Source organism: Pavona decussata, unplaced genomic scaffold (genome assembly GCF_977016875.1).
Source record: "Pavona decussata unplaced genomic scaffold, jaPavDecu1.1 SCAFFOLD_244, whole genome shotgun sequence".
Taxonomy (NCBI): domain Eukaryota; kingdom Metazoa; phylum Cnidaria; class Anthozoa; order Scleractinia; family Agariciidae; genus Pavona; species Pavona decussata.
Window position 1 is genome coordinate 1,940,544 of NW_028145649.1, and position 26,957 is coordinate 1,967,500.

Consider the following 26,957-nt stretch of genomic DNA (forward strand, 5'->3'; position numbering starts at 1 on the left):
GAGAGCTTAAGCAACGACGACGGCAACGGCAACGAAAACGGCACCCGAAAATATATCTTTATTTCACTTGTGCTACTTCGCGATTATTTCAACTCGCTCAACTTTTACAAAAATGCCAAACTACCCAGGAACCAAATTGGTAGGAGTGGCGTACAAGTTAAGGTGATTCCGTTGAATTGCATTGCGCATCCTTGCTGCGCATAATTTTTCGCGTCATTTAGCGCGCGCACGAGCGCGCGCACGCAGAACATTACGGGATTTCGTTGAAGTTAAGCTCGGCAGGAAAATAAATGGTCCGTTTCTTCTAAACGAGCACGGTGACCCCCATTTTTTAATGCATCAATTTAAATGTCATACGGTTGGCCACTATATATCGCGATTTAAAGAAAAGTTTAATACTCTACTTTGAGATATTTTTATTTGAATGCTTTAAAAAGCACGTATTTAGGTAGTGCTGCTCACGTGCACACGCAGCAAAATCTTTGATTTCTTTCATAATCTTAATTCCAGTTCAATGAAAATAGTTTGTTGTGTGAGATTAAAGTGAATTTTGTTTAACTGCTTCGATATTTTAATGCAAGAAATTAATTTTTCTAGAAATGATAGTTCCCTTTTCTGATTACTAGCGTTTCTAATATAAATCTCGTGGGTCATCTATTTACTATAATAGCCATCCAGGTTGCACAAAAACGAGCACGGTGACCCCCATTTTTTATTGCATTTTTGTAATGCTCATAACATAGTTATGAACTGGACCAAGTGTTAGACAATTTTAAATACTCCTTCTTTTTCAGCGGAATCACCTTAAGAAAGAAAATGAAAAAATTCACCGTCGTGCGTGCACGTTCTCCACAAAATCTTAAATGTGGTTATTTCACGTTGTTGTTTTGCAGAGACGGCAAAGAAATGTACCAAAATGTAAAACGCACGTGCAGAGCGATTGTTTTTGCTCATTAAACCGATTGTTTTGCAGCGTTGTCGTTGCCGTCGCCGTCGTCGTTGCTTAAGCTCCCACATACGTGCAAAATATCCGGTTGAAACGTAAAGGGGCTGTTACATGGGAATTATCTCTTTTTTTAGCATAAAAGAGAAATTATCACGTGGATTTTGCTGTATGTTGGTGACGACTGCTCAAATATTTGACCAAAAATATCTTCTCTAACAAGGGATTGCTCTTAGAGCATCGGGAGGAAAATATGAAATGATTTCTCCGAGCAAGAGTTAACCCAATACGTTTTAAAGGGGAAGTATCATGGTATTTTTGACCTCTCAGTTCTTAAAAAGGGTGAAATAAGACCTTAACTTAGCTACAAAATAATTCTAGAACAATGACAGGAAAGAAATCAACTCAATTCTTGAAAGGAACATCTCTTGAGCTTTGTTTTGCTTTTGTCAGTGAATGTTGTTTCTTTATTCTCTTTTTGGTGAGCTCACTAAAATACGTGCGTAAGATTTTCAAGTAATTAAATTAATTAGAACGAAAGATGCATCGCTTCTCACTCGTTCCGAAAAAAATGAGCGCTTTTAAGTTTGCGTTTATATTCTGATAAACACCCATGACTGCAAACAAAAGAGCTTCGGGCGTTCAGCTGTTCATCTAGTTTCGCTGGTTCGTTCGCTCAGTTTTTCGTTCGTTCGTTCGTTCGTTTTCGCTGGCGAGCGCTCGGTGGACCGTGTGATCGTTAACTCAGACATTCGGCTATCCGTTCGCTCGCTCAGATGTTCGTTTGCTCATTTGCGCTTCGAATAAGTTCAGTTGTTCCTACGTTTGCCCACAGTTCTTCATGCTACCCATGGACATAAACATGTTATAAAGAATAAAATTTAACCAATTAAAAGCTGTATTAAAACATTTCGAAGAAGTTCGTTCATGTTTTAATACCTATGGCTGTCATGCTAAAGAGAAAGACTTCTTCTTTCTCCACTTATCTGACAGAAAAACATTTATTGTAAATTTATACAGATAGTCCTGTATTAATATGGAAGTATCTGAACAATCGTGTGACAGAAATAATTTAAAGATCAAATGCTTTCTGCAGACCACAAGGAATTATTTTTTGTTTTCCTTTTCTGTTTTATCATCACTTCTTATCGGTAAGTCTTTCAAGATTTCAAGTTAACTTCCAACACCATTTGAACGGAATCTGGATGATTCTAACTGGCTCAACTGTAATTGCAAAGTAAAGGGATACTTTCTGGGTACAACAGTTTGAACAGGGGTTCATCCACTCTCAGTCAGTACGTACATACACGCTTGTTTAGATAACATCACGATTTAAACAAGAGGAATTTCGATGAAATTTACTGACTTATTTTACTGGAAGATACAACGCATTATAAATTCTTATAGGCCAGTCATAATTTTAAATTATTGCAAAGTCCAGCCTTCCGTACCATCCGTTAAAAAAGTACTGTACGAATGACATCTCCACTTGTCGGGAACCTTCTCCAACATCGAAAATGCAACAGGCAAGTTTTCCTGGATGTTTGAAGGCATTGGCAGTGGGCCTGACGAAAGCAAAAAGGTGGAGAGTTATCATGAGTGTGCTGCATCGATTTTTCAATTTTAATGTCATGATGTTGAACTCCAGGTTCTAAGATTACCAATTATTGTACTATTAGAGCGGTTTTCAATTGAGTGTCGAAAGTTATTTCACGTTTGCTTTGGTGTTGCTTTACTTTGCTCTGTAATTAGCCAGCAAAACACGTGCCACCTTCTCAACCAATCGGCAGCAAAACCGAAACCAAACATGCCTTGCTCGCACGCTTTTTCCCGCGTTTGGCGTCAGTCACATTTTTTTCCTTCGATTTCGGATTGGTTCATTGCGCTTTTTGCGTCAGTTGTGATTGGCCAGAGTAATTACTTTGGTTTTGGTTTTACAACACTCAAATGAAAACCGCTCTAATTAAACACTACTTTGAGTCTAGAGAAGTGCATTGATTAACGTCGTGAATTTGAAGCCTTTTCTTGGGTCTTAAGGCCCTAATGTGAACAAAGTGGGAAAATTAAATACTTTGGTTTGAAGGAAGTTAACCAATTATCGGTTTAAATTAATGAAGCGCGCTACAAACACCAACCCAATTTCTGCGGATCCCCCTCCCCTTCCCTCCCCCTCTCCCCCTTGCAGGATAGCACCGTACGAAATCTGCATTTGAGTTACCAAGGTGCAAAGACTCTGGATGACATTTTTGTGTTTTCTTGACTTCAATCTTGACTGCACATGCCATCTTACAAATGCATCCTAAAAAACTCTCAACTAACTCCGACTATTCTCAACAAACTAGAATCTTGAATGTTTACAATGATTTAGAAATCTTTAATTTAAACGATCGAAGTAAACCTAAATATGTTTACACGGCCGTACAATCCAATAACAGGTATCACAGAAGAACAGTTTTAAAAAACAATGTTCAAATTCAATGATGCAAGCCAATGGGTCGGCAAGAACTCCCTCAGACTTTAAATTAAGTGCACCCAATGGTTCATTTCGGTCGATATCTGTTCGAAAGCGGCCTTAATCGCTTTAGAAATTGGGATTTAGTCCTAAAGAATTGAAATTCACAATTTTGTTTGCTAAATGTTTGTTTGAAATTTCGTATCGATGGTAAACTAATTCCTTTGGTTTTCGAAGGGGCAAATGTGTCGTTAAAAATGCGAAAAAGGGTTAGCCTAGAAATTTAGTAAAACAAACAACAGCTAGTAAATTCAGGGAATGAAACGTAGTTCCTTAAATGCTCTTCAACTTAAATTTTCAGCCTCGGAACTAATCAATCTCGATTCCAATTACACAAGTATGTCTTTAAAAGACAAGAAAGCAACAAGGGAACGCAGGAAAAATTGGACGTATTTTGCTTGAATTAATATAAGTTCTCATTCGGTTCCCTGCATGTTTGAATCACAAGATCAACATGACAGTCACAAGCTGTTACATCACACCACTAAAAAAACTCAAAAAATAAGGAAATTCTATTTCCTATCCTTAGTTACAGTGGACATTGAGTTAATCTCGTAGCCAGATCTTCTCATTCTTCTGTAATGAGCATCTGGTAAATTCCGTTTTCATATGTCAGGAACATTCAACTGCACATGCTTAACATTTGATAAGTTTTCGGGAAAGAACAAAGACGCCGCTTCAATTTTGTTGACAATGGTGGCCAAAGTGCGGGCGCTATATTGCCAAACAAAAATTTTCGTTTAACTTTTAACAGAGAGACAATACTCTCTGGCTTTCGGCAAATCTTTTTTCTTAACTTTGAATTCTTCTTCTGTCCGGGGCAATATCACGTAATTGTAGTGTCACTTTGAACAACCAAAAACACATATTTGTACAGACGTAACTGTCAAAATAATGTTTCAGTTTTTTTTTAACAATAACCCTACTAGTGCACAGAAACTGGCCGCATCATTCACCCTTGGCTGCAGATGGTTAGGATGGAAACGGATTGCAACCAGTGTTTTTAAGTTCCTCCTACGTATCTTTTAGTTCAGACAATTCAATCCATATTTTGCCCCCGCTGCTCCAAGAGCGATTTCGTTTCTGGGAAGCGGTCCAAAGTCAAAAATATTTGAACAGTTTTAAGTTTTAAGTTTTAAGTTAAGTAACAGTTAAGTTAAGTAACAGTTTTAAGAAACGCACGGCAAAATCTCAATTTTAACCTAGTGTTAGGTATCATATATTTTCTTTACCTTTGTCCTCAGTTGATTGGGAATGTTCCTCCATCGCTTGGACTAGGGCGTTGTCCTGCGTAAAGAAATATTTAAAATGTTATTAGAGGTAAATGCCTTGTACGAGTAAAGAACATGAAAGTTGTTTCTTTAAACAGTGGAGACTTAAATAGTTAAAAGTATTTACATTAACAAACAATATCTGTACCTCGCCTGTCATAGACATTGTAGCACAGTGCACGACTCTAGAGAAAACGTCAGTGTTGGTTGACTGTTTCAAGCTGAACACTACTGCCTAAACTTTAAACGAAGCAAGAAAATTTATTTAGAAGTATCTGGACAGTAGTGAGATCAAATCTCGTGCTATTTGTCATGTCATGAGACTCACTGTGTCACAATTGTTTTGCTTGTGATGTTGTGACCAGTACGTCTGTTTCACATGTTCAGAACATGATCACAGTTTCTTTTAGATCAACCCAAATTTTAAAATTAACCCTTTAAGCCGTCACAGTGATCAGTATCAAATTTCTCCTGGTAATATTAATGTTTTTCCAACCCACTGACATCATGAGAATTAAGGATATGATCACCCAAGGCAGCTCAAGGCGATTTTCTTGATATTTGAATAACTTCTCTGTAGTAATTTCATTAGTACAGTATGGGGACAAGATAGGAGAATTTGTTCTTTAATATTAGGACTTCAAGGGTTAAGCTCGCTCCGTTGCATGCCCAAACGTCTATTATCACGAGCTAAATAGCACCACAAAATAAACACCAAACCGCGAAGTGGCGTGTGATAAGAACACAATTACAGTCAATCCAGGTCACGCGTGAACAGTAATTCCAAGAATGAAATGAACATTCGAATTTCTCTTTGTAATGTCCGACGTGTGAATGAAATGTTGGACATCTCTCAGGAAGTCGTTCCGAAAAAGACGCATTAACTGAAAAAAAGATTCAAAATACTTGGGAAACAATTGTTATTCTTGAAATATTCACTTTTGCAATGTAAAGAAAAATTCATAGCTTTATACTGTCAATAAGCTAGGGAAATTTATACGGGAACTCTGAAATCTCGTTGGCGATTTTGAAAACTGACATGTAAATTTCAAAACTCCGTTCAAATTTCAAAAATATCGTTCACGCTTGACCTGGGTTGACTGTAATTTTTGGTACTTTTTTGAAACGTGCTTTGTCCTTTGGTGAAAAAAGATCAGCCTTCAATCTCCTCTATCAATTTTGACGAAGGTTTAAATTTGGTGTTGTATATCATGTTATGAAACTTTTAAAGTTTATATTTCACGCTGGTCTTCTGGCTCAGGACAAAAATAAAGTTTTAAAGTACTCGTGAAGTCTGACATTTCAACTGATTTAGTTTAAGTTGTTATCACGTTTTAATTTTGCAAAAGAACAAATACAATGAAAGGTACATCATCCAGCCTCGGATCCAAGTATAAGTATAAAGTGCAAAGGTAGCTTTTATGAAACAATTAGATCGATAACAAAAGTTTTCATAGCGACAAGAACTTTAAAGAAAAATTCAGGGAATGAGTAAATCAGGGAGATCGTAAAAATAAACAGATTATTTACTTGAAGCGGATTTCGTGCTAAGGCTAGTACAGTTCAAATGCAATCCGGTTTTCTCGTTGCAAAAGAATTAGTTATTTTCACCTGCCCTCAGTGACCGAAATTTGAGTCTTTGAACAAAGAATACATGGGCCAATATATGTACAAGGCTCCCTTTATTGAAGGCTTGTAAAACTGTAAAGCTGGCTTTTATGCCCATTCTTGTAGGTTACCCAAACTAATAATTAACTGACTGAAATAGAGTCTGGACAAAATTTAAATGCCAGGACTGATCAACTGCCATGGTTGAAAACACATAAACAAAAGTGTTTTTGATTGAAATAGAAAATAAGCTCGGGCGAAAAAATAAGTTCTCACAAAATACTTCCCCGGCCGGCCGCCCAGAACAAACTCCACTGCTGTAGTTCTTAGGAGGTGGCTCGTAATTCTGGAGAGGAGCGAGGGGGAGGGGTGCAGGCACTGAAGAAAGTTTTATAAGGGAAGGATCCGCCCCGAGGGGGCTTTTAAACCCTAAATGACAGTTCTCCTCACCCTTTACTATACTCCAGCTTGTGAAATCCCTACACTTTGGGGGGGGGGGGGGGGTGTCCAGCTCGTGAAATCTCTACCCTTTCGGGGTGTGTGTTGAGGGAGTGGGGGAGGAGCGCGGGCTCATTTTTTCGAACAGCGGTTGGTGATCGAGGTAGATCTACAACCACAAGGGTTTTGAAACCATGATTTGCCGCTGTTTACATCTTATATAGAATCTTCAAAACTCATCAATAATTCATAAGCCCATTGACCTTTTAAGTGCAGTGATTTTAAAACCCGATAAAAACTCCTCCTTTTTAGTGTGCAGTGTTTAATGTTTTTCTCGTATGCTTTTTTCCAACGTTCACAAAAGCATCACTGTTATGAGTTCTCTTAACACACGCTTTTCCAGGAATGTTTTTGAAGCCGTCCAAAAAACTCGCAGCGCGTGTTTTATCGGGTAAAAAACCACTCGACTTCGCCACGTGGTTTTAAGTAATAGATCAAACCCGACGAAGAGTGTTTCCTCCTATTTCCAAACACCGAGAAGTAGGTTGCAAAAACTAGGAGCAGCCGAGTTTTTTTTTAACCAACTTCGAGGTGTTTGGAAATAGGAAGAAACACTCTTCCGAGTGTTTGATACAGCCTCTCAAACTATTGATAATTCTTGGAGAAATTCGAAGCAAAAGCTCACAAAATTTTATGATAATTAAGATCACATTTTCAAATCTCCTCCACAGTTGTTATTTCCTTCGTTTTGGCTTGATAAATTAGTAATTTGTTCTAGAAATCCCAACAAAACAGTGCTGCTCGTGTATTAAACATTGCGCAATGTCCGCCTTTTTAAAAAAATTAAACAAACGCATGCGCAGTCTGTTTTTGTCTAGGTTTTCCCCGGCCGTTCGCCTTGGATATGTCATCCAAACGAATATACCATGAGGGCCTGGGAGAAAGCCGTAAAGGGAGTAGGCAAAACATTTTGCATGTTGCGGACTAAGAGTGAATTTGATTAAGCACAAGAAAACACGGCAAATTGATGTAGAATGGAGTGCTGCGTCGCAATTTCCTGTGATTATATCCCTGACCATAAATTATCACCAAATATTGTGTATAAGTCGCCTGCCGGACCAAATTTGTAGTGTTCAACTAATGGATCTAGTAGCTTTTGGGAAATGGTGTCCAAACTACACCGAAAAGCCGTAGTCTAATCACAAACGCGTGTTTGAAAATCAAAAGTAGTCCCAATTCCAACCCCCAGTTCAGCCTCTTAGAATAAGTAAATGGTTCAGTTTTGCCTGGATTTTTGGTACAAAGAACTAAATTGTGTCCGCTTTTAGAGCGTACAGGCTTTTTCAAAAACTCGGTTAGAAATCGTTGCAAATTTATGCATTTATGCAAGGAGTCTCGTTATTGGAACTTATCGTTCTCTGAGTTCTGTCCTGTCAGAGGTTTCTTCATGTTGTGTTTTCTCCTCTGACGAGGTTTATAAATAATAATAATAAAAAAAAAAAAAAAAAAAAAATAGGAGATTCAAGATGGCGACTTCAGTTGCGCGGTCTCCTACTAATCAAGCGTATTGACAAGTTGTACTTATAATCAACCACTCAGGTTTCACGGTTTAAAAGCGTTTGTATAAAAGAAATTTCTGGAAATTTCAACATCGCCATGATTCGCCATGATTAGCTTAGTGACTCGTGCATAATCGTATTTGATTGTGGCACGCAAACCTGATAGCCAGCCACATAAATCAATCGAGAGTCGTTCATAGTGCCAAATGAGACTGCTGAATTGGGTGGAAAAAAAGTTCAAATCATTTTCATCAGCCGCGATGAATTTACCAACTGATTTGAAATATTTTCATGACTGGGTTCGGCAGATAAGTGGGTATATATACGTGTTAGGTAGTCGAGGAATACGAGCTAGGCAAGATTGATTTCAACTGAAATGCTTACTATAGGGAAATTCAATTTATCGTCACAAATCTATTTTGAACATCGCCATTAAGGCTCGCCTTAAAGGTGAAGACCTTGCCAAACTAAACATAGTAGTGAGGTCAAAAAATTGTTCATCGTAGAAAGGCTGAGCGCGAATGGTATAAAATTGGTAAATTGAATTCTAGCTCCTGCCATACAAGAGAGGCACTGCATGTCAGAATGTGATCTTCTAACTGCGTTCATCCTATCGCGCTTCGGTTCCACAGTTGTTGACATTTTAATTGTTTCTAAGTTGCGAGTTTTCTCTTCTTTATTTTGCTTTGATTTATAATAATTAAATTTTGATCTGCCTCGAGCAATGAATCCCTGGTTCCATTTCTGTTTTATTATCACTTCTTTTTTAAGTCTTTCAAGATTTCTAGTTAATTTCCAACACAATTTAAACGGAATCTGGATGATTCTAACTGGCTCAACTATAATGAATTGCGCGCGAAGTAAAGGGATACTTTTTGTGTGCAACTTGAGTTCGAAAGCGGGTTCATCTTTTCGCTGTCAGTAAAGTTCAAGCAAGAAATTAAAAACGTACGTTAAGTCTTCTTGTGGTGTTCTTTCTTTTATGACTAGTAAGGGTTATATCAGTTACCTTATGTAAAAATAAACTTTCAGTAAATATGAACTACTACCAAGCATTAAACACTTTTATTTTTACGCATGCATGCAGACAATGTAATGACAGAGATCCACATAAAATAGTTGTACGATTATCCGATCAGCTTGTTTCCTAGATTCGCTTGTTTACATAACATCTTGATTTAAAAAAGAGCAATTTCGATGAGATTTACTGACTTATTTTACTGGAAGATTTGATGGATTATAAATTCTAATAGGGCAGTCATAATTTTATGTTATCCAAATTCGCATTCCGTGCCTTCCGTAAAATCTGTTTTGGAAGTGAACGAATAACATCTCAACTTATCGGGCACTTTCTCTAGCTTCAGCTTCTTTTCTATATACCCTTGTTTAGATAACATCACGATTTAAAAAATTGGTAATTTCGATGAGATTTACTGACTTATTTTACTGGATGATTCAATGGATTATAAATTCTCATAGACTAATAATAATTTTATGCTATCCAATTATGCCTTCCGGCGTGCCTTCCGTGAAAATAGCAGTGTAAAAATGACATCTCCACTTGTCGGGCACCTTCTCCAGCATCGCAAATGCAACAGGCAAATTTTCCTGGATGTTTGAAGGCATTGGCTGTGGGCCTGACGAAAGCAAAAAGATTGAGAGTGATCATGAGTGTTGTTTACGACTGTTTTCCTTAGACTGGGCAGACACGAATAAAACCAATAAACTCTGAATACTGTCCACGGAACAACTTTAATCTACGAATACTACGGACGATACATCACGCTGCCAACACCGAACCGAACACTAACTTGTCCAAGTCGCTAGTTACAAAGTAAATAATAAATCTCTAAACGTGACAGTAACGCAATCTGAAAACTCTTCTAAACATTTTCCCCTCCCGAATTCAAGATACTCAGAAATTTGATAACAAAATCCAAAAAGACAAATCTATAAATGTCACGAGCCATTTCTCATTGATATCATTCGCTAAATGTCTCAACCGCTGTGTGTAATTTCCATCGGGGAAATTCGTGTCTCCTTAAAACTTTCCCGCCAGCCCGCACGTCTACGACTCGCACCAGGCCGTCGCTGCCTGGTTAGGTGTGCTCGATTAGTCCAACTTTCCACTCTCGTCTGGCAGCACTCGGGTCGATTACCATGACTACATCACCAACTTTCAGGTTCGCTGACGGGGAAAACCACTTGTTGCGGGAACCAATGTATGGTAGATACTCCTTCATCCAACGTAGCCACACATGTCTAGTCAGCTCCTGCACTCGTCTCCAGCGTCTCCGCGGATTGAAGGTTGTGCTGTCTACATTCTCTGGGGTGAAGTTACCACCCATTCGTCCAATGAGAAAGTGGTTTGGTGTTAAAACTGGCTCTTCGTTTGGATCATTACTGAGCGCGGTTAACTGTCTCGAATTCATCAGACTCTCCACTCCAATAAACGTCGTCTGCAGCTCTTCGGCGTTGATGTCAGCATCTTTGAGAATCGCGGAAATAGCTCATTTAGCCGATTTGATCATGCTCTCGAAGACTCCTCCAAAGTGTGGAGCCTCTGGAGGATTCCAGTACTAGTTGACACCGCGGCTTAAAGTCATACGTTGAAGTTGATCTTAATCCAGTTGGTTCGTTAAGTCTCGGACTTCGTTATCAGCTCCCACGAAGTTCGTCCCGTTGCCGCACAGCATATTCGTCGGCCATCCTCGTCTTGCAGTCATTAAATTCGTACAAATGCATTCAGGAACGCCCCTGATTTTTACGAAGTAGCCATTTCCAGGTGACAACAGTGTGTTTGCAGACACACGAACACACACAGGTAGCGTTTAGATCGAGCGGTGCCATCTGTTGCTGAGCGGATGCTGTTTTGAAACGTCCTGCACACCCGCAGCAGTCTTTGATCACTCGTTTAACCTGCTCACGGACGTGGATAACCAGATACTTTTCTCTGAGATGATTGATAGTGTAGTTAACACCCATTCGGTGACCTTCACTCTCATGGTGGTACTTGATGATTAATCTACTGACAGGATTCTTCTTCGACAGGATAATCGGGAACTTCACATCCATTGAACGGTCTTCCGAGTGTCGGAGCCTTGTATTCGATCGTAGAAGTCCATCAACAAGAATTGGCGTAAATGGCAGAAGAGAACTGCCTTTCAACAGCGGCTTGTTGCTCTTTAAGGCGGTGATGTCTTCAATAAATGTCTTGTTCTGCGTCTAGTTGAATATCTCGGTCTCTACTCTTCGTAATTCGGCAGGTGTCTGTTCTCCAAATTCTCTCTGGTTCTCTGGTCGTTTCCAGTTCTTGATGAATCGTTGTACCCAGCCTCTAACTCGAACGAATGACAATCCGAACTCTAACTGTCCTTTCGGTTTGAATCGATACCACTTGGAGTATCTTGACTGCTCCAAACGCCATTCTCCGTCTTTATCCTCTACTCGATCTGCACCATCCGAATCGGTCGGTTGCTGGACAGCATTGAAACTAGTCGGTTCGTCAGTATTTCTCTGCGGTACTCTGACCTCTTTCATGGCTTCGTCGGACGGTTTGGCAAATTTGCAGTTTGGCCACTTAGCTTCGGGGTAACACAGGAACTCTGGGCCGTTCCACCATCTTGTATTCCAAAGTCGGCTGGATTCTGATGAGTTTGAACGTAACGCCACTGATCTGGGTTTGAGTTGTTGTGAATCTCGCCAATCGATGAGCAACAAACGGTTTAAACTCTCGACTCTGACCTCTAATCCAAAATCCAACGTTATAACTGTCAACCCAGTATGTAACACTGGTCATTTCGATTTCGAGTGCGGAGCAGACTTGTCTTGACAGCCGTAATCCGATTAGAGCTCCCATCAACTCAAGCCTTGAAATGCTTAAGGCCTTCAAAGGTGATAGTCGTGTCTTGAACGCAATGAGGTGGGTCGTAACTTTTCCGTCTTCGTATACGTGTCTGCTGTATACGGCTGCACAGTAGGCTTTCTCTGACGCGTCAGTAAAGGTGTTCAGGCTGATTGCTGTGATTTGACCACCTTCGTCCTTTAAACATCGCGGAATCTGGATGTTTTGCAGGAGCGGTAACTCGTTGAACCAAGACCTCCATTCATCTTGTTGCTTTGACGGAAGGGCGTCGTCCCACTCTAATGATTCTCACCAGGCCTGCTGGTCGAATAGTTTGGCTTTCACTACGAACGGGGCCAGAAATCCCAGCGGGTCAAACAGTTTTTCTGTTCTCTTTAGGACATTTCTCTTTGTGTACTGAGAGTCCTCGGGTGGCCCCGAATAATGAAACAAGAACTGGTCATTTTGCGCGGACCACGACACCCCTAACGTTTTCGTCACGGGAAACTGGTTCTTCTCCAGATCAATCTCAGAAGCACAGTCTACTTCAGGTACATCTGCTAGCACTTCGGGGTGGTTCGAAACCCACTTGCGAATGTGGAACCCTGCTCTATCGCATATCTCGGTCAATTGTCGTCTCGTGTCTATGGCTTTCTCTGCGGATTCAACTGAAGGCATGAGGTCGTCCATGTAGCAATGTTTCTTAACTGCGTTGGCGGCTACTGGGTACTCTTCTTGATAGAGTTCTGCATGTTTCTGCCAAGTGAATTGCGCACAGAAAGGACAGTAACAACCTCCAAACACGAATCGGAGAAACTCGTATACTTCGGGCTCTTTGCTGAGATTCATTTCACGCCACAGGAAACGATGCAACGGTCGATCCTCTGCACGCAACACTAGCTGCTGATACATTTGGCTGATATCACCAACAAGGGCCAAGGAGTCTCTCTTCGGAACTTGATGAGTATGTCGCATACATCACTTTGAAGCTTGGGACCAGTCAACGCTTCTGTATTCAAGCTCTAGCCTTCGAATGGGGCTGAACCATCAAATACTATCCGAACTTTTGTCGTAGCCTTCTCTGGTCGCACAAAGGGGAAGTGGGGAAAGAGCCACTCGCATTCTGGCTTGTGTTCGTCTGGAGGAACACGGCGGATGTTCTTCTTGTCTAAGTAGTCATCCAGTACTTGCTGATAGGCAACGGCGACTTCCTTGTTCTTCAGTAACTTCCTCTCTGTGGACACTAACCGCTTCTTAGCCAACGACATGTTGTTAGGCAAGACTGGTCTGTCCTCTTTCCACGGAACAGCAACTTCATAGTGTTTGCCATCGAATTTTAACGACTTGCTCCCTTTGTTCCATGCTAATTTGTTCTCCGATGTCATCTGCCGATTAGTGGGAACGATTCCAAAGCTCTCGAGATCCCAGAAACGTTTCAGCAACCTGTTCAACTCAACATTCTCGTTTTCTGCGGAGACGATACGGTTTGGTTCCATCAGAGGTCGGAGGGTGTGATGGAATCCGGTGTAATGGCTGTCGGTCTCCTCTAGTGCCTTGACCTTTCCTACAGCAGTCCATCCTAACGGACAAAGTCTGGCGTAAGGTTCGTTCGGGTGCCTCATCACTTCTTTCATCGAATACATGAGCTTAAAGTGGTCTGCACCAAGGAGGACGTTGATCTGATTGCCAGTTGCCAGTTTCACTGTAATACGTTCCTTTTCGCCTGTCAAACCCAGTTTTTCGACGACATCTTCGTTGACGTAAATGGTGTCACTCCCTTCGTCTAGTAGACAGTTCACTAGGAGTCTCCGGTTCCCATTCTTGAGAATAATCGGTATAGTACGTATAGCACTGGCTTCCGGTTACCCACAGAATAGAATTCAAGATAGCAATGTTAGTTCACAAATGTATCTATGGCGTCGCACCACAGTATCTTTCAGACTTGATAAAAATCAATGACAGCTCGCGGTACCAGTTGAGATCACACCGGGGCATACTTCTAATGGATAATACCTATAGAACAAAAAAGACACTAGGGGATAGGGCGTTTGAAAATGTCGCGCCCAAAGTATGGAACCGACTCCCTTTGGAAATCAGACAATGCCAATCATTGAATACTTTTAAAGTTTTACTAAAGACACATCTTTTTAAATTAGCTTTTTATTAGTTCTCTTGTTAACTCATATTTTAATTTTATTGTTTTTTCCGGAGATTGTAAATTATTATTGTTGTTATTATTTAGATTAGCCATTCATTACTTTATATTAAGATTTTGTAAGGCGCATTCGATCATATGTCTATAGCATGTTAGTATAAATCTACTAGTGTTCTATCACGAATGCCGTTCTCTGATTGGCTACGCTACTCGCTATCTATTCTGTGATAGATAGTGAGTAGCGATTTTCAACAAAATGGCGCTCGCTTCTTCGCGTTTTCGAAGTGTCTGCGATGAGGAAATAGATTATTTACTTGTTTAGTTTTGAACGACTAGTAGATTTATACTAAAACAATTAGATTATTCGCTCTCAATTTCTATGCGTGATAGTTGATTCGGGCTTCGCCCTCATCAACTATCACGCGATAGAAATCTCGAGCTCATAATCTAATTGTTAATTAGACTGCGCAATATAAGAAATAAACATTATTATTATTAGTAACGCAACTTCTTGCAGGCTCTCTTGCTGTCCTACGATTTCCATAGTCACTGAACGGATAGCAGCATTCCCCTCCGTGGTTAGCCGGGCTGTACCATTGGCTGTTTGTCTGTTACTGAAGGGCGTAGTTGGAGGATGAACGTACGGTCTCGCATCCACACGAAGATCTGATTGATTGATTGGCGACTTCTCAAAGTGCAGAAGATAATGGCGAGTTTCTCTGTAACCGTTCACGTTACACTGTCGGCTCCTTGGACAGGACCTTCCCTGATGCTTGTCTCCCAAACATCGGTAGCACAGTCCGGTTTCCTTAGCAATTCTCCACTTGTCCTCATTGGATAGTTGTTTGAAAGCTTCACATTTCCAAATCGGATGATGTCCAGCGCAGACGAGACATTTGCGATGGTTCTTGGCGCCGTTGTCGCTACTGAAGAAGCTTCGAGGATTGCGTTCGGTTCGCCTTTCGCTCGTTGTGACTCCGGGACCACCAGAAATTCAATTTCTGATTTCGGCGGCCTGGATTTGGTATTCGGCTTCTTCGGAAACCCAATCCTTTAACGTTTCCAGGGATTCTTCGTACTGCTTCTCTCTCAACCAGCGATAATACTGCGTCAATAGCCGCTCCGGAATCTTCTCTAAGATTATCGTATGCAATGTTCCGCCTTCTAAATCTGATTCTCGGCCATTCTCCTAGAGTGTGATCACTGCTCGCTCGAGCACGTCGGCAAATATTTCCAGTTCCTTCGCATTGTTTTGGCGGATCGGTTTCAGTTTCTTTAGCTCTTTGAGGTGAGACTGCACTTGTCTTCGGCTTCCGCCATACTTGCGAAGGAGTCGCGCTTTGGCTGCCTCGTAAGCTTTCAGGGAGTAGCCCAATCCCTTTATCGTATCTGCTGCTTCGCCAGTTAGGCACGCTTCCAAACGGACCATTTTGAACTGCGGGGAAAGCGATGTTAAGTCCACAGAACTCGTGAATGCGGCGTTCCATCGCTGGAAATCCATCTTATTTCCAGAAAAGATCGGAATACAAATTCTCTCCAGCTGACCATTCACAGTGAAATCCTTGGCCGGAAGTTGCGGCTTAATCGCGGCTTCGGTTTTTGTACTTTTTGGTCCTGCTGGGTTTTGAAATTCCGACGTGTTAACATGCGCTTCGATTTTCGAACTTTCTGATTGCGGGATTTCATCATTTGCTTTGCACAGTTCTTCGTCAGCTTCGTTTTCCAATTCGTCGCGACGCTTGTTTGATTCTTCTTTCGCCGATTGAACTTCTCTTTCTTGACGTTCCAATTCCTCGCGCTTCTTCGCAATTTCTAATTCGATGCGCTTTTTTTTCTCCTTTCGTTTTCGCGATTCCCCTTCAGCTTTCTCTCTCTCTCTTCGCCGCTCGGACGCTTGGCTATCGGCAATGGACGCTGTGGAAGATGACGCCAGAAATGAACGCGCTGAAGCGGTCTCGAGATCCACTCGCTCGAATAGAAGATCAGCCTCGTCGCTGACTTTGGACGCCATCTCCGGATCTTTGTTTTCACGATATGCCCTTTCCAACCGACTCATAACCCTTAGGCTACTGTCCATTTGCTCCTTTACTTGTTGCAACAAATCGATAATATCAATATGACGTGGATCCCCGGACAATACGCTAGCCAGCTTGTTCAAGACACGTGTCATGCGCGATTTCGCGTTTCTTTCCGTCTCCCTGTACTGTTCTATTATTAGGATCCACTGCTCCTGACTCTTAATAGTCTCCATAAACTCTTCACCCTCGATAAAGTCTTCTTGACTGTTCGAAGTAGCCATTTTTTTCGTGCGGATATCTTTCGATCAAACATTCACTCACGGGTTTAATAAACCGGCACGCCCCCAAAACTGTAATCGCTCTTTAAAATCTTCGATTTTCCGCAACTTTCTCTTCGGAATCCGGCTCTCGAAGGACCAAATGTTTACGACTGTTTTCCTTAGACTGGCGGACAAGAATAAAACCAATAAACTCTGAATACTGTCCACGGAACAACTTTAATCTACGAATACTACGGACGATACATCACGCTGCCAATTCCGAACCTAACCGAACACTAACTTGTCCAAGTCTCTAGTTACAAAGTTAATAATAAATCTCTAAACGTGACAGTAACGCAATCTGAAAACTCTTCTAAGCAAGTGTGCTGCATTGATTTTTCAATTTGTATGTCATGATGTCCAACTCCAGGTTCTAAGATTGCCAATTATTGTCCTTTTAGAGCGGTTTTCAATTGAGTGTCCAAAGTAATTTCACGTTTGCTTTGGTGTTGCTTTACTTTGCTCTGTCATTGGCCAGCAAAACACATGAAACCTTCTCAACCAATCAGCAGCAAAACTAAAATCAAAAATACCTTGTTCGCACACGTTTTCCCTCGTTTGGTGTCGGCTACATATATTTGCTTCGATTTCTGATTGGTTCACTGCGCTTTTTGCGTCAGTTGTGATTGGCCAGAGTAATTACTTTGGTTTTGGTTCAACGACCCTCAAATGAAAACCGCTCTAATTAAGCACTACTTATGTCTGGAGAAGTGCATTGATTAACATCGTGAATTTGAAGCCTTTCTTTGGGTATTAAGGGCCTAATGTAAACAAGGTGGGAAAAATCAAACACTTCAAGGTTTGAAGGAAGTTAACGGTTTAATGAAGCACGCTACATACGCCTACAAAATTTCTGTTGATAATTTTTTTGTAAGTCATGCGTCTACGCGCGTGGAAAGCAAAGGTGAAAAAAGTTGTCGCGACTTACATCGGACGATTTTCATTGACCAATCAGATTTGAGAACCAACGTATCGGAGGTTTTCTCCGAAGACAAACATCCGGATACGAGAATAGCTTTGATAGTGACTGAAAAGATGCGTGTGTGGCTTGAGTTCTGTTTTGCGGCTATGCTGACTTCATAAATGCTTCTTAAAGGGTGTCACCTATTTTCAGTGTCACTTTGAACAGCCAAAAAAAATATTTGTACAGGCGTAAACGTCAAACAATGTTTCAGTTTTGTTAACAATAACACTATTAGTGCACAGAAACTAGTATCATTCATCCTTGGCTGCAGATGGTTACGATAGAAATGGTTCCTACTTGAAAATATTGACAAGTGCTTTCAAGTCTCTCTTGTGTATCTTCATAAAATTAAATGGCGTTATCCTTTTTAAATGTTATACTTATGCAGATAATTTATCACATTTTTTCAGCCCCCGCTGCTCCAAGAGCAATTTTGTGTTTGAGAAGAGGTCCAAAGTCAAATAATTACAGTTTCGCAGACAAACATTCAGCAACATCTCCGTGATAGTGCCCTATGAAGGTCCGTTTAGTTACCGGCAACGGCTTTAATTTGTGAGTTGCTCTTCAGGGCCGGCAACGTCGTGTTTCTTGCGGCATAAGAAAGGCATAGTCGCGAAACCAACAAAACAAGAGGTCAAATGCAAACTAAAGAAAAAGCGTCGGAAAGCCACAGAAAAATCTGACAGTGTTAAATATGAACTCATAATGTGAAATGAGCCAATGTTAGGGACAGGGCTCCATTCATTTTATTCACCTTTCAGGACGTAAGCGTATACTAAGTGGTTTTTGAGAATTATCTGTTTTCAACTAATAGTATTACTAGTTTTAATTTTGGCCGTACAGCTCAGACGAGCGCTAGCTATTGCCCTGGCATAACTGGCAAAAACCCTTCTATTTCTATTTTTTTCTCTTTATTCCCACTTATCTAATCAGTCGAGAACACCAGACAAGAATATTCAAGAGACATAAATCAAATACGGTTTTTTTTTTGTTCAATTTTCGGACCATACGTTTATCTGTTTAGATTTTATTGTTGATATTTCTGGTAACAGAAAACTTTTAGAAAACATAAACCGTTCCCCCTAAAGTAATAAAGTTGCCGTCGGTTTTTCTGAGCATCCTGGCCCCAGTTGTTCAAAGGCCGGATAACTTTATCCGCTGGACAAGGCACTATTCGGTGTCTAAAATATACTTTACGTTTAACGTTGTCCAAGGTTTTCGTACACTCCTAAACTAGACTGTGGTTAGAGTGTGCATATTCGCTTGCATGTACACGATGATAATACTGAAATCTTTGCACAGATTGAAACTGTCGGATAGTGACTTATCCACTGGATAAAGTTATCCGGCCTTTAAACAACTGGGGCCTGGAGTTTATAATTGTTTACGAAATCACGTTTTTCGTTCCTTGACGAAAAAGAACTATTTTCCCATATTCCTACCCTTTTAGGTACAAAAACGCATAAGCCAAGAATTCAAGTTTTTCTTCACTGTACAATCAAAGATTCCAATGCTATTCGTTCCTGATGAGAAACTATATAATATTTCCTTCACCTTTGTCATCAGTTGATTCGGAATGCTCCTCCATCGCTTGGAGTGGGGCCTTGTCCTGCGCAAAAGAAATATTGAAAAATAATATTAGAGGTAAATGCCTTGTAACAAGAAAAGAAGATGAAAGTTGTCTGTTTAAACAGAGCAATTGAATGTATTCATCCTCTCCTGATTTACAATAACAAACAGTATGTACCTCGCCTTTCATAGACATCGTAGAACAGCTCACGACTCTGGAGAAAACGTCAGTTTTGGTTGCCTGTTTCAAGCTGAGCACTACTGCTTGAACCGAAAACGAGCAAGAAAATTTATTTAGAAGTTTGTGTGCAGTAGTGAGATCAAATTTCGTTATATTTGTTATGTCATGAGACTTACTCTGTCGCAATTTTCTTGCTTGCAATGTTGTGATCAGGACGTCCATTCGGAACATGTCCCGAACATGGCCACAGTTTGTTTTAGCAGGTTTTCGGATCGGCCCAAATTAAGTAACCCGTTGTGCCGCAACTATGATCAGTATCAAATTTCTCCTTGTAATATCAATGGTTTCTTAACCCCTCAGGTCATGCGAATTAAGAATATGATCACCGAAACTGATTTTCTTGATATTTGAATAACTTCTCCCCATTAGTTTCATAAGAAAAGTATAGGGACAAGATGGGAGATGATGTTCTTTAATATTAGGGTTTAAAGAGTTAATCTCACCCCTTTGCATGCTTGCTTGTTTTTATGTGTGCAGTAGTGAGATTAAATTTCGTGTTATTTGTCATGTCATGAGGCTCACTCTGTCGCATTTTCCTTTCTTGTGATGTTGTGATCAGCACGTCTATTCGGAACATGTCCAGAACATGATCACAGTTTGTTTTAGCAGGTTTTCGGATCGGCCAAAATTTCGTTTCTGGGAAGCGGTCCAAAGTCAAAATATTTGAACCATTTTAAGAAACGCACGGCAAAATCTCAATGAAAGTGTCCGTTTGAAGACGCTTTGGCAAATTAAGCTATTGACAGATATTGTATATTTCATTTACCTTTGTCATTAGTTGATTGGGAATGTTCCTCCATCGCTTGGACTGGGGCGTTGTCCTGCGCAAAGAAATATTGAAAATGTTATTAGAGGTAAAAGCCTTGAAACGAGAAAAGAAGATAAAAATTGTTACTTTAAACAGAGGAGACTTAAATAGTTAAAAGTATTTACATTACCAACAATATCTGTACCTCGCCTGTCATAGACATTATAGCACAGCGCACGACTCTAGAGAAAACGTCAGTGTTGGTTGACTGTTTCAAGCTGAAACTTTAAATGAAGCAAGATAATTTATTTAAAAGTATCTGTACAGTAGTGAAATCAAATTTAATTTCGTGTTATGTTATTTGTCATATCATGAGACTTACGGCTGTGCCACAATTGTTTTGCTTATGATGTTGTGATCAGTACGTCTATTTCACAGGTCCAGAGCATGATCACAGTTTCTTTTAAATCGACCCAAATTAATCAAGTATTTAGCTTTATTGTGTTATCGCTGAATTACAAACAAACGTCTTTTAGATTCAAACTAAACTGCATCAGGAAAAAAAAAAACACGAAATCGCCATGAAATGTGTTGAAAGGATACAAGAAAATTTTGAAATTCACCTTTGCTCTTTTTTCTGAAAAAAAAAAAGGAAAAAAAGAACAGTTTGCAAGCTCCTACGCCAGTTTTGAGGAAGGTTCTGTTTTTAAATTTCGTATTGTTTATCCCGTCATGAAACTTTCAGTGTCCATTTGACGTTAATGTTATGTAAAAATGTTATAAAATTATAACAACGGTTTGTAGCCGTCGTGAGGTCTAATATTTTGACTAATTTGTATGTAAATCATTTCAGTAAATTAGTTTTAATTTTGCAACGGAATAAATACAATGAAAAGTATATTATCCGGCTTCGGATGCAAGTTTTTATCACCACCTATCTAGATGAGACGTATTGTGAACATTTTGCATGTTGTTGACTGAGATTGGACATGATTCAGCACTAGAAAACACTGCAAATTGATGTAGAATAGAGTGTTGGGTCGCAAATTCCTGTCGGATCATATCCCTGACCATAAATTATCACCAAATATTGCGTGTTAGTCGCCTTCCGGGCCTAATTTGTAGAGTTTATTTGATCGATCTTGAATTTCCAACAACTTGATGTCATTCCTATGAAAAGAAAAGACCACGTGTTTTTCTCAAAATATATTAAAGTCCGAGTAGTTTTTGGGAAATGGTGTCCAAACTGCACTCAAAGGGCAGGTTGTAGTCTAATCACAAACGCCGTGTTTGAAAATTACGAACCTGAAATGTCAAAAGTAGTCCCAGTTCTGCCTCTTAAAATAAGTAAATGGTCCAGTTTTGCCTAGATTTTTGGTAGAAACAACTAAATTTTAGAGTGTATAGGCTTTTTCAAAAACGCGGTTAGAGATCGTTGCAAATTAAGAGATTCAAGATGGCGGCTTCTCTTGCGCGGTCTCCCACTAATCAAGCGTATTGACAAGTTGTACTTAATCAGCCACTCACGTTGCACGGTTTAATAGCGGTTGTGTAAGCGAAATTTCTGAAAATTTCAACATCGCCATGATTACTGAAAGCTTAGTCGTGCATAATCTTATTTGATTGTGGCACGCAAGCCTGATAGCCAGCCACATAAATCAATCGCGAGTCTTTCATGGTGCGAAATGAGACTGTTGAATTGGGGGGAACAAGAGTTCAAATCATTTTCATCAGCCACGATGAATTTTCAACAATTTGAAATATTTTCATTACTGGGTTTAGCAGGTAAGTGGGTATTAGGTAGTCGAGGAATAGGAGCGGTTTAACTGAAGTCAAAAAAGCTCTGGGCAATATTGATTTCAACTTGACATGCTTACTGTAGAGAAATCAGTTCAATGTATCGTCACAAATCTATTTTGAACATCGCACATTAAGGCTCGCCTAAAAGGTGAAGACCTTGCCAAACTGAACATAGAAGTGAGGTCAAAAATTTATTTATCGTAGAAAGCCGTTAAGGCTGAGCGCAAATGATATAAGATTGGTCAAAATGAATACTAGCTTATAAAATGGATGCACTTCGAATTCAAGTCAGAATGTGGCCTTCTAACTGGGCTCATCCTATCGCGCTTCGGTTCTACAGCAGTTGACTTTTTAATTGTTCCTAAGTTGCGATTTTTTTTTTTTTTCAGTTTGGGTTGATTGATAATAAATAAATATTGATCTACCTCGAACAAAGTATCATTCACAGGGCCTTCTTTGACGCCCCTTGGCGGCAAGCAAAGCTTTGTTAGAGGCGTTTGTTATCTGCCATAAATTTTTAATACCTACAACAACTGTTCACTCCTATAACACCAGAAATGCCGCCAAACTTAATTTCCACCGACCACAAGTTAGAACTAACATAGGCAAATTTACTTTTAAGTACTCTGCTTCTGTCATGTGGGAAACTGTCCCCATGGCATTGAAAAAAACAAAAACATTTAACAGGTTTACGAAAATTTATAAGGCCCACCTGATGTCTTGTCAATCAAATAATATATGTTCTGTTTAATGATCAAATATAATAGTATGTAACTATCTAATAATAATAATAATAATAATAATAATAATAATAATAATAATAATTATTATTATAATAATAGAGTTAAAAATATTAATAATAATAATAATAATAATAATAATTGTCTGCCTTGAAGTATGAAGATCTACGTAATATCTTTCCATTTAATTTAGGAGATGAGATTACCATATAGTTTTTCTTAGCAAGATTTATATAACGCTTGTTAATGTTGCAATACTTAAAAACTAATTTTAGTTCCTCATTCATGATGGTTTCAAGATGCTGTAACTTATCACATGTGTAAAACACATTTGTGTCATCAGCAAAAATTCGAAATGATAGTTTCTTAGAGCAATTTGGCAAGTCATTAATATAAAGTAAAAATAAAAGTGGGCCTAGCGTTGGCCCTTGTGGTATACCACAAACAATCGTTTCATAGCTGGATTTAGTATTGCCAATCTTAACAAACTGAGTGCGATTATGTGAGTCGTTTTTAAACCAGTTTAAGGGAGTTCCACGTACTCCATAGTGGTAGAGTTTTTACGCGGCAGCTCATTTAATCTTCTAAGCTAAATCCAGGAGGAAAGTTTATTCACCTCCTTAGTAATGATTACACAAAAATTGCTCACTGCTGGGAATAAAATTTCCAAATTGTAAAACAACGTAAATCAAAAGTGGTCAATTTACTTTTAGTTATCAACTCCGTTGATAAACCGGCATAAATTTAACACGGTCAATTCTCCCCTCCCCCGCCCCCCCACTTACCCCCTATGTTATCTTTGATATCTCAATACCCAAGGTAAGTTAGCCAATCCAAATACTCTGTTCGACTGAGTAATATAAAGTAAACCTCGGTGAGATATTTGAGGGGTAATATAACGTTCCCATTGTACACAAACTGTTACTGTGTTGGTTCCAATTGCATGTATGTATACGAAAATCGTAGGTTCAGTAGCGGACGAAAGAATTAATAAGTGAGACCACTGCAGGTATGTGCCCAACTTTGAATAAACAGCTGCGAGCAGAAAGCCTGAAAACACTGAATTTCAACCTTAAACGGGATTCTACTCTATGACCTCTGCGTTACTGGTGCATTTCTCTACCAACTGAGTTACTTACATGGAGTCAACTGATGAACGAAAAATTACAAATCACACACTGATTTTATTATTCTAAAAGTAAAAAGGGTGAATTCGATGGAAGAGCAAAACTTACAAGAATTTCAGTTCCAAAACTTATTTTTAGTATTTATTTAACAGATACCCAGATAAACGTTTGGTTTGTTACTGATAATTAAACTTTTATACAGGATTTAAATTGAATGTTCAGTAAGGTCACGTGTTGTACATTGCGGAAAACTGATAAGAATCTAAGTATACTCTTAATACTAGTATATTATTAACTTCCAAATAAATCAAACTATCGATCCCCCTCACAGATATTAAGATATTTCTGACGTCACCTAAGTTAAAATCCGTCTAGTTAACAATGAAGCATCAATGTCACTGTAGCTGCTCCGTCAACAAGCCGTAGTCGTTGTTCAAACATTAACGATTTCTGGTAACCTGATTTATACGATCGTCCTGCATGGGAAAATATCTAAACAATCGTGTGACAGAAATACTTTAAATATCAGATGTTTTCTGCAGACCCGTGACAAGGGATTAATTTTGTTTTCTATTTCTGTTTCATCATCACTTCTTATATAAGTCTTTGAAGATTTCAAGTTAACTTCCAACGTATTTTGAACGGAATCTGGATGATTCTAACTGGCTCAACTGTAATTGCAAAGTAAAGGGATACTTTCTGTGTGCAACCTGAGTTCGAAAAGGAGTTCATCCATTCGCCGCCAGTAAGGTTCAAGCAAGAAATTAAAAACGTACGTTAAGTCTTCTTGTGGTGTTCCTTCTTTTATTACCAATAAGGGTTATATCAGTTACTTTATGTCAAAATTAGCTTTCAGTGAACAGGAACCACTACCAAGCATTAAACACTTTTATTTTTACGCATGCAGACAATGCAATCACAGAGATTTACATAAAATAGTTGTACGATCATCCGATTACCTTGTTTCCTAGATACGCTTGTTTAAATAACATCGCGATTTAAAAAAGAGTAATTTCGATGAAATTAACTGACTCATTTTATTTGAAGATTTAATGGATTATAAATTCCTATAGGGCAGTCATAATTTCATGTTAATGAGCAAGTTTGCCTTCCGTCGTGGCTTCCGAGTAATAATGCGTAAAATGATAGAACGAATGACATCTCCACTTATCGGGCACCTTCTCCAGCATCGCAAATGCAACTGGCAAATTTTCCTGGATGTTTGAAGGCATTGGCAGTGGGCCTGACGAAAGGAAAAAGATGGAGAGTTATCATGAGGGTGCTGCAAACTGAGTGCGATTTGAAATCGCACTCAGTTTGTTAAGATTGGCAATACTAAATCCAGCTATGAAACGATTGTTTGTGGTATACCACAAGGGTCAACGCCAAGCCCACTCTTATTTTTACTTTTATATTAATGACTTGTAAAATTGCTCTAAGAAACTATCATTTCGAATTTTTGCTGATGACAAAAATATGTTTATTTCATTCATACTCTGATTTACAGATAGAATTGATCTGTTGAAACCCGGTTCGGAAATTCTCGCAGCCAGTGGCAACAGCGAAACAACTTTCTCACACGTGGGAAATCCGTTTCGTCCAATCAGAAAGCGGCTGTCAAAACGCATCAACATTTTCAATGAATGAATTAACGTGGCAGCTTTGGCGTATCTTTGTCGATTGTGCTAGCTTTTCAACGGCTCTAAATTTCTCGCTTGCCGGAATGTTGGCTTTTTCGCAGGACATTTCTAGACGAGTTTCAAATATTCTGATAAACAACTACTGATCTCTTGTGGCTCAATGTTCTGGCACTGGTGGCTGAATGGTCTGACAGTAGGTTCCAACCTTTGGATAAACCCATCCGGCGGAGAATATATTACCGACCAAGAAAACACAAACATTCGAGCAAAAACGCAGCGGGATGTGAAGCTACTTACTGCATTTCTGCTGGAGAAAAACGAACAAAGAAAAATTGAAGAAATTAACCAGAAGAGTTCAACCGCTACGTTAGCAAATTCTTTGTTGGTGTGAAAAGAAAAGATGGCCAAGACTATGAACGATCAAGCTTTCGAGGGTTGTTTTCAAGAGTTCAACCGGTATTTAAAAGAACACAAATACTCAGCGAGTATAATATTATCGAAGACATTGCGTTTGATCAAGCAAGAAAATGCCTTTACGAAAAGAATTTACTAGGAATCTAAAATGCCGAAGCTTTACCAAACACAGTGTGGCTTTTCAATTCGGTCCATTTTGGCTTGAGAGGCTGTGAAGAACATCGGCAGATGACTTGGGGCGACGTGCAACTTCACATGGAAGCTGACGGAACTGAATACTTAGAGTATTCAGAACGGCAAACGAGGACTAGAACGGGAGCTGAACCTCGTATTATAAATGTCAGGAGCTGTTAAACCGAAGGCTTTGGCACCATCATACGGTCCACCCGAAAGAGACCCGATTGGTTGTCAGTTGGTTTTGCTGCAGGTTGGTTGAGAAGTTGGCACGTGTTTACCGGCCAATTACAGAGCGAAGTAAAGCAAAACCAAAGCGAACGTGAAATAACTTTCGACACTCAATCGTAAACCGCTGTACACCTTTTGCCCTTCATTATCAGGAAATACATTTTCATTAGTGTTAAAAATCAAATCATTAAAGCGAATGTGTAATCATTGTATGAAAATAGACAAACGTTTTAATTTTCGGCGTCTTCAATAAGGCGCTTTACATAGAGAAGAACATTCATTAATGCGAATATCAGTTCAATTTAATGGAAATAACAAACTTTTAAGAGCAGAATGAACAAACATTAGACGCTTCTTAATGTTCTTTAACGAGGAAAAAAATCAATTACAACAGAGATACAGTCAGCGTAACAATCAAGCAAGTCTTAGCTCTTTCCTTCAATCAACTCCCCACTCAAACATCGAGGTATTATGTAAGTCTGCATAAACCTAAACCACGCTGCACATTTTCTGGCAATTATCGTGTTCACGTTTCTCCTCTTCTCGCGGGGATCTTCAAACGCCCTAACTATCCTCTCACGATGCTCAATTAGGATACGGTTTCGACGAACTCTGTGCTCCATTACTGCGAAACCAGTGTG

The 26,957-nt window shown here is 39.5% G+C and overlaps 2 protein-coding genes and 1 long non-coding RNA gene across 10 annotated transcripts in view; all 3 read right to left on the reverse strand.

Moving 5' to 3' along the window:
• Nucleotides 1-2,285: 2,285 nt before the first annotated feature.
• LOC146457381 (uncharacterized) overlaps nt 2,286-26,957 on the reverse strand; it is a 35,119-nt gene continuing 10,447 nt past the window's right edge. Inside the window, exons 1-4 of one of the 8 annotated variants that reach the window (XR_014858482.1) lie at nt 19,555-19,806; nt 19,380-19,462; nt 19,187-19,241; nt 9,382-9,968 (exon numbers count right to left, since the gene is read on the reverse strand). This is a non-coding gene — a long non-coding RNA (uncharacterized LOC146457381). The other 7 variants (XR_014858486.1, XR_014858487.1, XR_014858485.1 and 4 more) reach the window with 7 other exon arrangements.
• The window catches only part of LOC146457382 (uncharacterized), a 35,863-nt gene continuing 23,740 nt past the window's right edge, over nt 14,835-26,957 (reverse strand). The window contains exon 2 of the mRNA XM_085091983.1: nt 14,835-17,772. Coding sequence (XP_084948109.1) covers nt 15,520-16,629 — 1,110 coding nt within the window. The 5' untranslated portion in view covers nt 16,630-17,772 and the 3' untranslated portion in view covers nt 14,835-15,519. The remainder of the gene's footprint in view (nt 17,773-26,957) is intronic.
• LOC146457383 (uncharacterized) overlaps nt 24,732-26,957 on the reverse strand; it is a 26,667-nt gene continuing 24,441 nt past the window's right edge. Inside the window, exon 4 of the mRNA XM_085092006.1 lies at nt 24,732-25,100. Coding sequence (XP_084948132.1) covers nt 24,949-25,100 — 152 coding nt within the window. The 3' untranslated portion in view covers nt 24,732-24,948. The remainder of the gene's footprint in view (nt 25,101-26,957) is intronic.